The sequence below is a fragment of the Adiantum capillus-veneris genome, chromosome 1 (genome assembly GCF_014529385.1).
Source record: "Adiantum capillus-veneris isolate H3 chromosome 1, ASM1452938v2, whole genome shotgun sequence".
NCBI lineage: Eukaryota > Viridiplantae > Streptophyta > Polypodiopsida > Polypodiales > Pteridaceae > Adiantum > Adiantum capillus-veneris.
Window position 1 is genome coordinate 7,918,274 of NC_140931.1, and position 18,251 is coordinate 7,936,524.

General features: G+C 46.0%; 1 protein-coding gene across 2 annotated transcripts in view; it reads left to right on the forward strand.

Moving 5' to 3' along the window:
- LOC147464270 (transducin family protein / WD-40 repeat family protein) overlaps positions 1–18,251 on the forward strand; it is an 80,375-nt gene that overhangs the window by 31,839 nt on the left and 30,285 nt on the right. Inside the window, exons 2-7 of one of the 2 annotated variants that reach the window (XM_086513805.1) lie at positions 6,520–6,586; positions 6,681–6,922; positions 6,997–7,678; positions 7,772–8,581; positions 8,659–9,141; positions 9,438–9,632. In XM_086513805.1, the coding sequence (XP_086369931.1) occupies positions 6,520–6,586; positions 6,681–6,922; positions 6,997–7,678; positions 7,772–8,581; positions 8,659–9,141; positions 9,438–9,632 (2,479 nt within the window). Of the gene's footprint in view, positions 1–6,519; positions 6,587–6,680; positions 6,923–6,996; positions 8,582–8,658; positions 9,142–9,437; positions 9,633–18,251 lie in introns of both variants that reach the window. The other variant, XM_086513800.1, reaches the window with a different exon arrangement.

Consider the following 18,251-nt stretch of genomic DNA (forward strand, 5'->3'; position numbering starts at 1 on the left):
AGCAACTGCACGCATATCCACAGGCTGTGAGGCCACTAATCCGTCAGGTCTTCTCAACTGACTAACATTGGTGTGCGCATGACGTGGCCCCACTGTCTCAAAAAATTCCTCAGTAACTCAGCCACCCACTTGGGTCCATTGAGATGCGTGTCGATGGAAGGCAAACTCATGGCGTCGCTCCTCAATGCTAGTCAGCTCCTGCCTAGCCTTCTGCATGTGCTCCTCCAACCATGGGCTGTCTGTGCATCCTCTGTAAGGAAGCAACGCCCCGTCGAAGACGCTTCTCATCCTCCCTGGCTGCAACCAAACAGGCTGCGGACTCATGAAGGAAGAAGCGACTGAGCTCTGCCAGCTAGAGGCCACTCTACCAGCAAGGGTGTCTTGCGTGTCCAGACTCTCCGACCAAAGTGCCTCCACTCGCTCTCTAAGCTTTGGATCCAGCAAGATCCGCTCGAGGATGCATATCGTCACCTCGCCCCCCCTCCTATGTCTGTCTGTCACTGTGAGAATCACTGGCGCATGGTCCCTGCAAGGATGCCAACAGATCGCCCATGTGACAAATGTGGTCACTGGCGTAGAAGCGATCTATCCGAGATAGATTCACTCCTCCTACTCTGTGATCAAAGCGAAAGAAAGGCAAGTTGTATGGCGGTCTCACAAAGTCTGAGTGCTGCCAAACATCATAAACCCTCATAGTCATACATAACCGCTCCCAAGCTGCCAACTCAGCCCTGTGCACCGTAGCATGGCTTCCTCCAATTCTGTCAGAGGGGTCCTCCAACATGTTGAAGTCTCCCCCAACACACCACTGCTCTGCATGCGACAGAGACTCAACAATCTGAGACCAAAACTCTGCTCGTGCACTTACCACATTGGGCGCATATATGTTCAGGAAACCCATGAGGCAACCCTGAACCTGCATAGTAATCGACCGAGCTCTGCCTGGCACAATAATACCTGTGCCCACAATGGCCTGCTGCAAAGAATCCGCAATAGACATACATACCCCTCCTTGGATACCTCCAGGTCCAAATGCAGCTGACCAAAACGTCTCATAACGACCACGCAAAATCTCGTCTATGCGGCTCACACACAGATGATGCTCCTGTAGCATAAGAATATCAATCCCACCACCCACAAGGCAACGCTGAAGCTCCTGATGCAACCGATCCCTCTGACGCTGAAACTCGGGCCCTCCTAATACCTGCACATTCCATGAGACGATCCTTATGGAGTCAGTGAGAAAAACAAATGCTGCAACAACAACCAACCTCGCTATCTTTGAGGCCGGTTTGGATGGGGAGTAATCCGCATCCGAGCGACCTCTAGGCAAGCGAGTCTAGAGTGACTGTCCCACCCAGGCCCAGGCCGAGCGTGCAGCGTGTAAGGCTACATCCTCTGTCCAAGAATCCTCATGTACATATACATAGCAAGGAGGGATCTGAGTGTCAGTAAACAAATGCATCACAGTGTGCCTGCGACCTGCTGCAGCCAGCGGCGTCACGCCGAATATACATAGCAAGGAGGGCTCTGAGTGTCAGTAAACAAATGCATCACAGTGTGCCTGCGACCTGCTGCAGCCAGCGGCGTCACGCCGAACTTGGCTAAAGGCCAAAGTGTCTGTACCAAACCTGTCACCCCTAGGTCCCTTGTGTGGTGTGAGAACTTAGTGGCGTGGATCTGGAGCCAGTCAAGAACTGTGTGCAGGGTCCACTCCGTAGGATCCTTGCCTCATAGCGGAAAGGAGAAACCTACCGCTGTGTCGAGAGCCTTAGTGCCTCGAGCTGCGAGAAAGAGGACGTGGACTTGAAAGCAAGCCTCCTCCAAGTCGAGAGAAGAATCACCTAGGAATCGTGTGAAGCTGTAGTCGAAGAAGTCCCATTGTCTACGAATGTCAAAGCTAGTCAAACCCCGAGGAACTGCTGCAAAAGGAGAAGTATGAGCCAGGAGTGGCAGCCTCAGATGGGGCTGTCCCTCCCGAGCCACGCGGTTCAAAGCGAAAGCACTACCAAGAGAACGCCTCGCTGCAGACATGTGTCTAGTCCCTTGCGTTTGAGGAGTGTGGGAGGGGTCAGAAGATGAGGCTGATGATCTGACCGGGGAGGGAGGAGGAGCGGGAGGTGGGGGTGAAGGTGGAGGAGGTGGAGGGGGTGGAGGAGGCGGAGCAGCGACGTCTGAGGGAGGAGGAGATGGAGGCGGCGAAGCTGAAGTGGGTGGAGCCTCCTCAGGGGGGGGTCCTGTTGAAGGGGGTCAAAATGGTTCCCTGTCGGAACCCAATGCTGCTGAGCTGCAGGAGGTTGGCCACCAAGGGGAGCAGTGTGACGAGCCCGTCCCTGTCAACGGCAGCCATGCGCCTGCTGCCAACCGTCTGTTGTCTGATCGTTGGCCTCTGTCGAGGTACCAACCTGCGTGTCCTGAGTATTTGACTGTTGGTCATGCTCAACCTTGGGAGGCTGCTCATGCGCTGTGGGTCGAGATCTCCTACGAGGACAGGCCTTTGCCAGATGGCCCATTTGTCTGCAAATGAAGAACCGATTTGAGAGACCCGAATACTCCACACTTTGTCTGATCCAACCCCCACTCACACGAGGTAGCAGTATCACCTTCAGAAGTGAGTATGTCTCGAACAAGAACCCGCACAGTAGGCAAACCTGCGGCCTTGGCCACAACTGAAGCTGCAGTGCGTGGTGACTCCAGAACCGTCCCAATTATGGAACCAATTTGGGAAGTAAAGGGAGGTGCTCTCTGCTCAGGCCATTGTCTGTAGTAAGCTCGAGCTGCTCGGATACCGAGCGGGCTCATCGATATCACCTTGGTCGTCATCTCTTGAGACTCGAACTCTACCTTGGTAGTATCCTCTCTCGAGGATTTGGACATCGGTGATCTTGCCCACATCGGAGACGAGACTGGCCTGAAGCAAATCCCAAACCTCACCGCGACTAAGTCGAGTACCAATGTTCTTGCAGATGACCGAGGTGGCTTGCAAGCGTTCCACCTTGGTAATCAAGCTCGCTTGCTCTTTTGGCGAGAGAGCAAGTCGAAGGGTCGGCTCTGCTTTGTCGGGCGAGGGGGCTTCTGTAGAGTCCCTCTGAGGTGGAGCAGGGGCCGTCATTCTGTGTCTGCTGCTGATAGAAGGGAGGGCGAAGGTGAACGGCAGAGGCGAAGGCACGAATGCTGGTGCTCTGAAGACAGTTCTCAAGCAGTGTGGGGGGGGGGGGGGGGGGGGGGGGGTGCGCAGGCAGGGTAGCGTGCAACAGCAGTTGGCGTGCAGGTAGGTTGGACAGCACGGGAGGAGGGGGGAGGAGTGAGCAATGGCCATAAAAACCCGGTTTTTTGACCGAACTGGAGCATAACTAGCTCGTTCGTTTCATGCCTCTATCGATTCAGCCTGTCTACTCGCGCCGTGGCGTATTTGCACTATGTGCCGGCCACTTGCATGGGCGGCCACAGTGAAAATATTTAATTATGACTTTTCTGAGCCCACCAAGGACCACATCTTATTCACGCGCTTGTTCTGAGCTGTTCTGCACTGCGTCCGTCTAGTGCTCTACTTATCATACTATCCGGACACGGATAAATCCAGATTACACTGGAAAAATTTACCCGTTCTATTTTAAATAACTAATTGGTACTAATAAATTCATGAGTTCATAAATTCATTCTGTGTGCATAGAAATCATTTTCTTATTATCTGTAGCAGTAGCTAAAATATTACACCAACCGGCTTTGGACACTTCTACCAATAATGGCCTTTCTCTCCTTTCTCTCCACAATTGTTGCAATGCCGCTTCGCTTTCAAAGCTTCCTTCTCAGCATCCGTCTTCTTCTTCTTCTTGTTATTGTTGCCTTTCTTCTTACCCTTTTGCTTCTTGTTGTTGTTGGAAGAACCGTTGGCTCTTGAGCCTGACTTTGTCCTTGCATTGAAGTTTTGAACTGCGGTTCAAGTTACCAAGAGTCTCTTGTGTACCATCGAGTGTTCTCTCGTTCACGTTCAAGTGTTTGCTGTTTCGGTTCAGTTTGGTGATTCTTGTAGTGAGTTTACCACCTCGCGAGTGGCTTGCCGATTATAAGGAGAATGCTTGTACACGCTTTCATCTCCTAATGCAAAGCTAGGGTTACTTTGTTTCTACATCGTTGTGTCAATTGAGTACTCCCTGATCATGTACGCTCGTGAGTGTGTGATGTCTGTGTGGGAGTATATGGTGGTACCCAGGTCTACATCCACTATTGGGCACTGCCGACGTTAGTGGGGATGGCGTATTATTTAGTCAATACTATGCATGATGGAGCTAACCTTCAGATTGTCTTGTGGATGGCTACCATGATGCTACGTGCACTTTCCTCTAAAGGTTATTCTGGGCTTATCCTGGATCCATCTAGGTATCTATGAATGCTAGTCTAATTAATCGTCCATAGTCTCTAACAAAAGCACCTCAAAGTTGGGCCTACGAAGACTTTAAAAACTGTAAGTGGAGTATGATATGCAATATTATACTTACCTTTTTCCTATGTTTGCAAATATTGGAAAAAATACCATGTGTGTATGGAAAGAACTATGATTAGAGGATCTATCAGCGGACTATGGACACCATTGTGCCGAATCCAGCATGGGACATGTGACATGCTCGATCTGAGCAACTACAGGACTACCACAGTTGGCCATATCTTGGCCAACCTCTCTACAGAGCAGTGCCTGAGGCAGAGCTGAGCTCGTGCAAAGCGTGAGGGCTTAGAAGCACGGAGGCTTTAGGAGAGCTTTCTCTAGTATAGATTATGCATTAACCTTGAGATGTTTTGGGGAGAGTCAGATGCCATGAGGGCTAGCAGCATTGGTGTGAAGCAAGGCTGCCCACTCTCCCCCACCCTGTTCGGGATCTACATTGATGAGAGAGATGGCTGACCTGTATAGTAAGTGGAGGTGAAATTGGTTCATATTTTGCTATATGCTAATGAAGGCATACTGGTTTCTGAGTCTCTAGGAAGACTGTAGCGACATCTACAGGCTCTATATGCTTTTTGCACAGAGAGGGGTCTCACAGTGAACCTTGGGAAAACTAAGGTCATGATATTTCACACCTCGAGGCAGAGCATTTGAGTCATGCTACATTCACACTACAGGTGGAGGTGGTCACTTCATTTGCCATTTTAAACTTTCCTGCTTTCTCTGAACCTCAAAAAAGGCCCCATACAAGAATGTCATAACTATTTAAGAGCTGGTGCCTCCTATGGTGTTTCTCATGGATGATGACTAGATTCTCTTCCTCCATATTCTCATTGTGGAATTCCAGGAGAGCTGCAACCTTGATTGGTATTGAGTGGAAAGCATAACTGCTGGAGACTTGGTCTGCATGCTCAGTTTTTATGAGTTTTTGTACAGGGCTTTGTGTTCTGATGATAATTCAATTTTGGGGTGGTGTACGATGCTGAACTGATGAGCTCTTTACATGCCGAGTGATAAGCTGGGAGAGCAGGTTGCAGCTAAGGTTAGGTATAGGTTGAAATGAAAAAACACACCAGAAAGATATTCTACCATGACAGCTTTCTGGCAAGTGTCTCCCAAGCATGTACAAAAGTCTGTTGTGTGTGCATAACCTTCGGTGTTCAAGGAGAGAGCACATTGTCAATGTGTACAAAATGACCAGATGGCTACTATTTAATTGTAATCGCTAAGCTCCTACTCACTCTCCCTTAGATTTATTCAATTCTTTCGGAGATTCCTCCCAACTCCAGCATACCTTCACTCTCCAAAAGGAAGCAACCAGTTTCGAACACGCGCAGGTCGGCAGTCACCACTTTAGAGTAGCTCTCAAAGCGAACGAATCGCCCACGCTATTGTGCTACACCATCTCAAAATTTAAATAAAAAAAGCGTTAACACAGGACAGTTCTGTGCCTGCGTCCTCATGAGCCACGCGGTCTGCCCCGCCTTCACTGCCACCTAGCAGTCCTGCCGTCCGTCCGGCTTCTCCCCCGCCTTCAATGCCACTTCGCAGCCCTGCCTCGGTGAATTTACTCCAGCCTCGCATCTCAGGAGATTCTCACTCTCTTTTTTTTTTCAACAATCGTATTAAATGCTTCAAGATATGCCTGGCCATGAACCTTGAGGTCAGCTTAAAAAAGAGGGTGTCCAAAACGAGCCATCTTGCCCAAAAAATGGGCTAAAAGACTAAAATGCATGCAGAGGGTCAAAATAACCAATACAAGCATGCAATGCACCCCAACTGCTGTCATGCAATGATGACACGGTCTCCAACAATGTTCCGTCTCTTTCTATTATGGACAAATTGACAATTATATAATCTTTCGTAACATTCTGATTGTTTCCCTTATTCACGTGCAGTGGTTAATTTTGACTTCCTCCCATCCATGATCTGTAGCAACAGTGTTCTCCATAGTATATGTTGATATTTGGATTTTCGCTTTACTTTTTCACCTTTTGAAGCTGTTGTCTGTCATCACATGCATGTCAATGGATCTCCTGCCATAACTTATTCTATCAAACTTTTGATGGGTTTTTTAGGTATTTGGAGGCATGTGAGAAGCATGGGGTTGTGGCTAACCTTGACATTCAAAACTCCATTTCTGAGGTAGGATCTATGAGGATACATGTTTCTGCGTTTTTCTACAATTTTTAGTCTTTTACTAACTCATAGAGTGTAATGATTTCTTTTGTAATCTCAGGCACAAGATTCACCATCAGATTTCATATTGAAGCTGAACATGGAGCAATTAACGGAAGCAGATATGATGGCCCTTGCTGACATGCTTAGTTACATAAATAGTTTTGATTGCCATGCAGTGGATGTCACGCATAACAGAGAAATTCATAATGGCCAATTACTGCTAAGAGTCTTGCGTTCAGTAGGACCAAAGCTTAGGATAGTAGATCTAAAAAAATCTACCTTTGGAAGAGATGTAATGCGGTAATTACAATTCATGTGTCTTTTTACTGCTCTTAATGTAGTTTTCCCATCTTTAACAGGACTGCCAATTACAGGGACCTTTTACATAGGGGGATGCAATGCCAATATTTGAATATGAGCTTTTCCAGATTTCGAAAATTGGACATGATCGGTCATTTTCCACAATTGCATACGCTTATCCTGGACTTTAATGTGTATCTAACAGATTTGCCGGAAGGCTGTTTCAAAGCAACACCAAGTCTAACCAGAATCTCAATGTGTGAAACTAAGGTAGCAAATTTATGGACTACTTGTGCTGCTTTGACAAAACTTTCAGCCCTTGTGGAGCTACGATTTCAGAGCTGTAAATGTTGTGAAGGCACAGGGCATTGCAGATCCTTGCTAACAAATGAGCGGTCTCTAGGGGGCAGCACAAATTTGAAACATCTAGGAAGTATCTGGAAGTACACAGACACACATCCTATGCATATTGATGACTGTTTGAGTTTAGATTCAGAGGGGTCAACCTCTTCAAACACAGATGGCTGTGATTACTATGATTCCTACTCTGATGTTGACTCAACAATGCTATTGCATCGAGTGCATATGTCCAGTGAAGAAGCTTCGACTGACAGTGAAGGTGAGTTAGACGGGCATCTTCTCGAGATGGCAAGTGTGGATGATGAATTAAATTCTACGGTAGACATGTTTGATGTGTCCAATTCGGTGACTGAGCAGGGTGACACAGGAGCCGAGAATGTGCTAGCAGATGTGGAGGTAGAACAGGAATCTGTTCCTTTAACAAGTGTGGATGATGAATTGAATTCTACGGTAGACATGTTTGATGTGTCCAATTCGGTGACTGAGCAGGGTAACACAGGAGCCGAGAATGTGCTAGCAGATGTGGAGGTAGAACAGGAATCTGTTCCTTTAACAAGTGACACTGGTTTTTTTCATCAAGCATTACAACAGGTCTCACAGGGAAGCCCAGAGACTGTTGGCATAATGACTGCAGGTAGTGAAGGCTCTACAGTACAGTATAGGTTAAACGTTTCTCAAAAGGAAGATGGGTCCCACTGCTTGAGTAATCTGCAAAAATCGCTGCTGTTAAGACGGGGTGGCTTCAATCACCCTTCACTAATCTGCTCTGAGAGACACTACAGAGACTTCATGCTTGCTAATTTACCTGGACTAAATGTGCTAGACAATTTACCTGTAACTGATACAGAAAGGGAAAAGGCTCGCTCAGTGTACGTGGAGCACTTCGAAAGTTTAGCCAACAGTTGCCACAAGAAAGACAGCATGGTTGAGGTGTTGAAGGGCCGAGAAAGATCAAGTCGAGGGGCTTATCCTTCTTCATCAAAGACAAAAGCAGGCATGGGTTTTATTGGTATATCCTTCACCAGGTCTGTGTGTGCTTTGAAGATGTCATCCTGTGCATGGCCCTCCTGTGTTCCCCTATGCAAGGAAAAGAATGCTTCTCCACAACTGAGCAGGAAGTACAAACCACGTCAGTTTGAGTATCATCCATCCGATCCTTCATTGATGGTATTTGGAACGCTACATGCTGAGGTGATAGTTGTCAATCATGAGAGCGACAAGATTGTCGGCCAAGTGCAGTCTAATGGCCCTTCACAAAGTATTCTAGGGCTGTGCTGGCTGAACAGAGATCCAAACAAGGTGTGTGGCCTCCATATTGTCTTTGGTATGGTATCGTATTCAACTGCATAAATTGATGACGTGTTATGTTGTGATAGTTAGTTGCTGGAGCTGATAATGGGTCATTGCAACTATATGACGTTGATCGCATGCGAGCATGGAACGGTAGCATATTCAACAGCTCGGATTATGGGACCCAAAATTCTAGGAGGACCAGAAGGAATCCTGCTGTTCATGTATACGAAAACTTCGAGCAGTTGACCTCTGTGCATGTAAATTGCAATGATGAATATTTCCTTGCTAGCGGCTATTCTGGAAATGTAGGATTGTATGATCTTTGTACTGGTAAGCAGCTCCAAGTATTTAATGATCTACATCAGCAACACATTAATGTGGTCAAATTCGCCCATCACTCCCCAAACCTTTTTGCCACCTCTTCATTTGACAAGGAAATAAAGATGTGGGATTTAAGGCAGAGGGTAAGAGTGCCTCTTTACACGGTCAAAAGCACAGGAGGCAATGTAATGGTGTGCTTTTCACGAGATGATTATTACCTTCTTTCATCGGCTGTTGACAATGAGGTAATGTGGTTATTGTGCTGTCTTCAACTGTGTTGTTGATGCTTCATTAACGTGCGTTGTAATTTTTTGCTCTGTTGATCTTCATAATTTCACCTGAGACATCGAGAGTATTCTTTATCTAAGTGCTAAAATATTGAATTTAATGCCTACATAATCTCAGAGGTTGTTTGTAGGGCCTTGTACAGTGGGATTAATTAGTTCTATATTATAGGATGGCCACCCTTGTTTTTTGTTTCTTATTTTTAAGCATTACATATGACATTTCTGAAGCATGGTAACTTTTGCTTTCCTTTCAGGTTAGGCAACATCTAGCAGTAGATGGAAGATTACATTTAGACTTTGGTATTCCCCCTTCCGGAAGTAATCAAAACTATACAAGATCATATTACATGAATGGACGTGACTACATCATCTCAGGGAGCTGTGAAGAGAATGTCGTGCGTATTTTTTGTGCTCAAACAGGACGTCGCTTACGTGATCTTGCACTAGAGGTAGGAGACTTATGATTGTTACAGTTGCGTATATTTCTCTATCTGACCAATTGGTTGCCAACAGAAGGTTCTCTATGTTGAAAATGGTTACACTTTGATGGTTGTAGAGCTCTGGTACATTGTCTGATCATCAAAATGCGCATAAAAGATGATGTTGAGTATTAATTTAGATGGTATTTATGCACAACAAAGAGCAGATATAAAGCTTTGTCGTTGCCTTACGGAAAAAATCTCTTAGAGGTCCTCTCCTGCTTTTCATACTTCTGCATTCTGACATGATTGTATGGCTAGTTGGTTGTTTTGGGCTGGCCATCGATGCTGCATGGAGCTTTGAGGTTAGGGTCGTTTAGGCATTTTCCCTTCTTGCCGATTTTCTTGTCAGCTGTTTCATCGTTAGCTCTATTTATGCTTTCGCAGGAGAGGGGCAGGTCCCCTCATTCCCAAGGAATCTAATGGGGTGACATTTTAGGTGGCTGGGGTGATATATACAGTACCCCTTCGCGTCTCAGTTTTGCATCTTCTTTGTAGGGTTGTGGCATCTTCTGCAGGTGTTGTCACTTCTCTTTTGCAGGTGTTGAGCGACCTGGGCTGGGGTAACGAATACAGCACTCTGCCCCCTAAATTTTGTGTCTACTTTGAAGGGTTGTGCCATCTTGCAAGTGTTCCTATAGCATCGTAGTGGCCTGTTAGCATGGCAGCGAACTATGCTGATACACAACTCCACAATGAAATGGAATTTGTGGAGCTCTACCTGGTTAGCACGACACAACCATGAGAGCTATGAAGTTCACATGCGCACAATAGCGCTTCCAAGAGCTAGATTGCTAGCTAGTTTGAGAGGTGCGAGTTCATTGGAAATCTATGCTGAAGCAAATTCAACGGTTTGTCTCGTGATTGCTATCTTTTCTCTGAGGTTGTAGGACATCACCTTCAGGTGTTTGCCCCGGCCACAAGGTCCCCTAGTCGACGAGCAAGACACCTTTACTGAGTCTCTCTTTCATGATGTCCGTTTCTATGAAAAAGTCTTTTGATTCTTGCTTTCCTTGTTTCTAATCCTCAAGAAGACCGTATTTCTGTATTTAAGTGCGCTTTCAACCCTTTCTTTTTCCATAACTGCCGATAGAACCTTTTCGACGAAATGTGTTGAGTTTACCTCAATCTGGATTCTTTCACTTTGTTGTCTTCAGTCTGCTCCTCTAGTATCAGCTTTGTGTTCTATCTCATATATGCAACTTTGTCTGGAGTTCACAATTCCTCTTTTCGTGATGGCATTGCTTTCATGGCTGCCATCTACACTTGTAGTTTCTCGACTCCTGGAGAAGGGTTTTCTTTGCTGATTGACAAGTGGGGGCACAGGTGGGGCTATCTTTGTCAATGCTATTGCAGGTTCTTTTTTCTCCCCTCCATTGTGTGTAGTAGACGCCTGAACCCCGCCTTAGCACTACATTCTTCCTCTTAGGAGGATTAAAGGGTCCCTTTGTCACCAAGTTGGTAATTTGGTAAGGCTGAATCACTCTTCAGAGCCACACATTATCATTTTGATCTTTCAAATCTGTTTCTCTGTGATGAGATTGCAATTTTGAGGCATGCCGAGCCTGTATCTGCCCTGAAACGGGCCATAAAACCATTGGGAGTGGCAGTGCCAGAGTAATGAGCGTTGAAATATTCACAAGCTGCTAGGATTTGCTCTAGGGGGTCCCATGGATTTTTTCAGGGACCAAATGGCCTAAAAGTGACCTTTGATCAGCATTTTTTATTGCTCAAGAAGCTCTTGTAACAAGGGGGTGTGGCAAGAGAGTGCCAGATGCATTAAGAACCTTCATTTAAGATTGGGGGTTGATTAAGGAATCTGATATAATTTTTTGAGATCAAAACGGCTTAACAATGACCCCCTAACCATGATTTATGTGTTCAAGGACCAGTATGGAACTACACGCCCCTGCGTGCGATGACATGAGGTTAAGGATCAGAGGATAAGGCTGAGAGTGACTCTCCAGTACTCGCTCCAGTCTCAGAAATGAGGGTTCGACCCTAGAACCTGGAAAAATGGGCAGTTTTGTGGCCACAAAACAGGTTAAAAATGGCCATGCAAACTGAAAAATAAGCTAGCCCTAGAAACTGGGAAAGTGGGCAGTTCTGATCACAAAACAAGTTAAAGAAGGCTATACAGACTGAAAAAGCAGCTTTCTCTTTCTTCCAGAAGCCTCAGGAGTGCTCTCTAGAGGTGAGATCAGCATTTGGGGGTGTGGGGAATGTGTGAGCCACCATGGAAAGCTTACAAGGCTCTTGACGCTCTCGCCACACTTTTTTCTCTCTATCTATTTAATCTGGTTTTTCGCTCAGCTTGGGCTGCACTCTCCACCCTCTGGTCTACAAAAACGACTCCTAATAAGCCCCTATCTTAACGTTTTTGGCTTCCTCTGCTGAATCAAATCAACCCCCAATCTGTCTTCTACCCACCAAAAGGGACCCGTACAGTAGGTGTTTACTGCGATTTGTTGTAGATCTTCATGGTCCTGTTGGAGATTTTCTTATTGAGGCATTCTCAGATTTCAGCCAATAAACACACTGTCTTTGGAAAATTCTCTCGCCTCTGTGTTTGTGCTTGCGGATTGCCTTCCTCTGCTCTTGGTGCATCATGTTGGGAAAATGCCCAAACATCACCTCTGGACCATTTCCACCATGTAGCTCTGATCGAGGAGCTTCACAGATATATTATCCTGTATATTTTTAGCCCATCATTTTGGGCTTGTATAGGCATTATACTTCATTTATTGGCCTTTGGGCCACTTGGACTACTTCACGCTGCCTCTCTCTATCTCTTTGCACTCAACCTGCCGCACACACTCCATTGCCCAAATTCATCGAACTTAGGTTCACGAACCTTCTCTTTCAACTGGTATCAGAGCCTCGTGGAAATTCCTCTCGAGGAGTTCGTCGTGAACAACTGAGTATTTCAGCCCTACACCCTCGAGAAGCTTTCTCTCCCATTTTAGGAAGTGTTTTGTGGGAAGTTTCTCTGGCAAGCAAGTTCCTCTCCGACTCTCTTGCTACAGTTCCTTTCTCTCACAGCAAGTAAATTTCAGAAATTGCACCTCTGAGTATGCTTCACTCTCGGGTGTGAGCATGTTTCTTATGTAAGAGAATTGTGGAAATTGCTGGAAATTTGTGAACAACAGGTGTTTTTGGTTCAATTTTGGACAAATTTCAGGATTTATAGGTCAATTTTAGCAGTGACAATTGGGCGTTTTGATGCACATAGCTGCCCCATGTATCAATTTGTGGACTGTGCCTTGAAATTGTGAAAATTCCCAAATTTTTGGGCGAAAAATTTAAAAAATATTTGGCACCACCCAAGGTGGTCCCCTGTCACGTACACATGGCTCTGTGTGCCAGGTGGACATGCTTCATTGATCTCCAGAGCCAGTTTTTCCCTTCTTTCTTGATAGGGATGTCTAGAATCCTAGGAGGATTAGTACCGGCAATTTTGTGAGCCTGTTCGCAGGACCTACATGTCCGGACAAGTCAATTAGATTAGGTTTCGAGTTTTTGAACCCTCTTGCATAAATGGTTTGTACACGTGTTTTGATGGATGTTATTACACTACGGTGGGTATCTGGCATGACATGCATGTAGATTTAGGTTAGAGAAATCCAACGAGCCATTCCTCGCGTTGATCTGATTCCTGGAAAGAGACGTGCGACAGTTTCACCCGGTTTGGATACCCCTGCTCGTTTTTAAAATAAATCAATTTATTGATTTATTTGTTGGAAAACTCTGTGGACACTTGCCCTACCTAGGCCTAATAAAATTTATGGTCTATACCTCACCTATAAAGGGAGCAGGAGAGCTTCCCTCCCATTCTTGAGTCAAGTTGCAAAAGATTTGCAGAGCGCTAGCAAGGAGCAGAGCAACTTCAGCGTTTTTGCTCACATCACCCCTAGCATTTTGGAGATCCCAGATTAGCCCTGGCGTTTTTGACAAGGTCAGCCAGTGTTTGCAGATTTCAGCCCTTGTGCCAGCTTCAAGCTTGTAGATCAGCCAGCATTTTCAGTTTTCAGCCGTTCCCTCGCTTGATCGGGTTGGATCTGGCCTCGTTGATGTCAAGTGTGCACTTCACTTGCTCTACGTGGACATGTTCTGCCACAGTCTAGCATGATCCAGTAGCTTAGGACTGAGCCTGGCACCTTTGTGAGCCTCTAGCAGGACGTGCATGTCCATATCAGTCAATAGATTGCATACCCTCTCTTGCACAGAACAGTCGTTTCAGCACTTCGGTATTTTACCGCGTGAACCACCCCTTAGGACCTTATTAGGTAATAAGTCAATTTCAGCCTTGTGATTAAATGGTCATGGACTGATTTATTAGCTTGCTCGACCCAGTCCTCACCTCTTATAAATGCAGCCCATGGCCAGCGCAAGAAGGCAAAAGAGGCAGCGTTTGCAAAGGAACCTGCAGACCAGGAAAGGGCAAGCCAGCATCAGCGTTTTTCAGCCCTTCTCACCTGCGTTTTTAGCCTCCAGGCTCAGCGTTTTCAGCCAGGTAGAACCTGCGTTTCAGCCCAAGGAAGCCAGCGTTTTGCAGCAAGAACAGACAACCATCTCAGCTTTGGAAAGTGCAGATTTCAGCCCTAGCCTCGTCGTGGTTGCAGACCCCTAACCATCGACCTCGCTAGCAGTTCGGCATTCAGCCGTAGGCCCGTCGTTGCTATCGTCGACACCATCGTCATCATCGTCGTCGTCGTCATCGAGCTCGACATAGAACTTGTAGTACCCAACATCAATAGCATCAGTACCCATTAGCATCAACATCTCAGCATTCAGTCATTGTATGAGCATTTTTGTAAGAGTAAAGAAAGTACTTGCTCTGGCAACAGAGCAAGGGGGCCCTTGAGGGTTTGGGACCCGACATTCGGTGTCGTCTCTCTCTCTCTCTCTCTCTCTCTCTCTCTCTCGTTTGTCTCTCTTTCTTTCAATTCAGTTCAGTTTGTTCAAGTGAAGGAAAGTGTCCCTTGTGTTTGTGCAGAGTACTAGATCCGAGCTAAATCCATAAACACTTCCGCTACACTTGACAGTTGACCTCTCCGTTGCGGTTCGGTACTTCGGCACCCCATCAAGCCTCCCCTCGGCCATTCCCTCGCCGGCATTGAGTGCTCACATTTGCTGCCCATCATGTAACAGACTTGGATACTCCAAGTCGAGATTCTACCGCGGCACCACAAGAATTCACTTCAAAACAGTTCATAGTTTACAATTGATTCAACATTGGCCCGGCGGAGTTCCGTGCCTAGAGATATTGGCCCCAAAGACTGGCGCCCCTTTGGGTATTTCTTTTTGTATTAATCTGCAACTCAAAGTACAAGGGAGTGGAAGGCTCTAACTCTCAGACTCTGCGTCCAGATGCTCTGAGAAGTGGGAGGCCTGCCCACTTATTTATTCATTACAAGGGATACCAAAAGCAGAGCTCCAAAAGCTTCAAAGTTAAAAGCGCTTTCAAAAATAAAGCAAAAGCTCTCTCTCTCTCTCTCTCTCTCTCTCTCTCTCTCTCTTTCTCTCTCTCTCGCAACTTGCGTAGCCAAAAAGCAAGTCCAAAATTCTGCCCTACTGTCGTAATCAGCGCCGTAAAAAGCAAAAATTCCATACAGGTCCCTGAATCACGCCACAAAACGCGAAGGCTGCCGTTCCCGCAAGGGGAGGCTGTGTGTGTGTACTGGGCAGCCACGTCACCAGTTTATGACATACCCCCCTCTTGAAAGCATTGTAATCGCTCTCGATTATGCCTGCAAAACAGACAGAAACCATAAACTGTCTTAGCAGACACTGACTGTTACTACCGATGCACTAGGAACACACATCTGTTAGTACCAAATCGACAGTCACATCACACGACATCACAGGACATCACTTGACATCACAGGACAAATCACATTCAAAATTTATTCGGATCTTAGACGATGATTTATCGGCAACGCAATTAGCAATCGCATCTAGAGCCACTCAAGACCTCATAGATGCCCGATTGACTAATCCCTATTGCAACCATGTCTATCGAGATCATTCAGACCAAAGTGCTGCAATCATTTCGTCTATCAGTTCCTGTACTTAAACAAGTCAAGAACAAATCAGTATCATATTATCGGGAATTCCAGTTCATAAAGTCATTACAATAGAATACTGTTAGCTCTCAGTATCCCTGAAGCTCAAAGAGACATCAGTGACTCTAGTATCAAAAATCGAGGCATCTGTTGACAAAGGAGCGGAGTAACTCCCCTCTTGTGCATACCCGTTGTTCCAGATTTCCGGCCAAGCTGAATTCGGGGTTCCATTTGGAATAGACTATGCTAAACCAAAAGCTTCAAGGTAAAGATTCACAATTTGAGGAGTATCTGCTAGGTCCTTTTCCTCCATCCACTTCGCATCCAATGCAGGATAGTTCTTGAATTTAACCAAGAACCGCCTTATCACTTTACCCTTAATCTTGCTATCTTTATGTGCCAATATCTGTTCGGGAACAAGGATCTCCTTGTTTTCTTCCACTTCGGGTTGCTCATCAGGCTCCCCATCTACAGGCACATCACCTTTAAAAGGCTTCATGAGATTCACATGAAAAGCATTGTGAATTCTCCAAGTATTGAGCAGCTTCGGTCGGAAGGAGACATCATTTATCTTTTCGGAGATTTGAAAAGGTCCGTAGTATCGCATACTAAGCTTTGGAAAAAGCCTCTCCTTTTCCTTTTTCTTTCTCAGGCGTGCCTTCTCAAAACATAAGAGAACCCAATCGTTCTCCTTCATTTCAAATCGCGACGATGGCGATCTGCTGCCTTTTTCTTTCTTTCTTGAGATTTCTGCAAAGCCTCGTGGACCTTGACAAAAGCCGTGTCCAAGTCACGCGTGTACTCATCGGCTTCAAAAATCTTACCTTTCGTGCTTAGGAAGGGTGGAACCTTCATAGCACCTTCAATAATCTCAAATGGCGCCTTTCCCGTCGAAGAGTGTATCGTGTTGTTGTAGGCAAATTCCACCAAAGGTAAATACTTTTCCCATTGAGTCTTCTGATCCGAGATGTAAGACTTCAATAAATCTAGTACCCGTGAATTGGCAATCTCAGATTGCCCGTCAGTCTGCGGGTGGAAAGATGATGAGAAGCACAACCGCGTGCCAATGTTCTCCCAAATTGCCTTCCAAAGCAAACTCGTGAATCTGGGGTCCCTGTCGGAGACAATTGTCTCGGGCATGCCACGTAATCTGAAGATCTGGGCAGCTTGCTTGCTAAATCTGTCAATATTTGTCCAGATATCATCGTGACCACTCTGTGTTCTCGGGAGATCAAAAATGAAATCCATTGCAATACTTTCCCAGGGGCCGGTGGGTATGGGCAAAGGCTGGAACAATCCCTGTGCTTTATGCCTGTGAAACTTGACCTTCTGGCATACCAAGCAACTGTGCACAAAATCGTCCACATCCTTCTTGAGTCTCGGCCAAAAGAAGTATCTCTTTATCCCTTTCAAGGTGGTAGAAATGCCGCAGTGACCGGTAAAAGGTGGACAATGGCATTCTGTCATAACCTTTTCCCTCAACGGTTGTGTAACGCACAACATGGTTTTCCTCATCAAGTAGCCATCCCGAATGGAATATCCCGCTACTATCTCCCCATTCCATATCTGAGTGAAAATATATGCAAAATCTGTATTTGTGGCATACTGATCGACCATATCCTCGAAGCTCCTATGATGTATCGCGGGAATAGCCAGAACCAACGGCTTCCGGGACAAAGCATCTGCCACCAAATTCTCCTGTCCTTGCACATGGACAATCTGGAAGTGAAACTGTGACAAGATGTTCGCCCACCGCATCTGCTTTTCTGATAGCTGCTTATGTGACAAGAAGTAGCGTAAACTCTGATGGTTTATGAAGACAGTAAAATCCACTCTGAGTATGTAATGTCGCCACTGAGTAAGAGCATGGATAACCGCCAAAAGCTCTTTCTTATAAATCTGTGCTGTCAATTCCGGCCTTGAGAATAGTCGGCTCTCGTAGGCAATGACGTGGCCTTCTTGCATTAAGACCGCACCCAGACTATGACCACAAGCGTCACAGTATACTTCAAATGACTTCTGCAAGTCCGGCAAAGTCAAAACTGGTCCTGTAGTCAATTTCTCTTTCAATGTCTGAAAGGCAATCATCTCTGTGGGTCCCCACGAGAAAGGGACTCATTTCTGTGTCAAGATATGCAAAGGGGAAGCAACCTTTGCAAACTTTCTAATGAACCGCCCGTAGTACGAACACAATCCCAAGAAGCTTCTAACTTCATGGACATTCTTCAAATCGTGCCAATCACGGATAGTCTCTATCTTCGCCGGGTCCATCTGCACTCCTGCTGCTGAGACAATGTGTCCCAAAAAGTGTATCTCTGGTAGGAAAAATTCACTTTTCTTTGCATTAGTCACCAACTTGTGATCTCGTAATGCTTGAAAGACCTGTAGCAGATGTTCTCTATGTTCAGTCTCATCCTTGGAGAAAATGATGATTTCGTCAAAGAAAGTGCCAACAAATAGTCTGTACTCTCGAAAAATCCTATCCATCATCCGGTTAAATGTCGCAGGTCATTGGTTAGGCCAA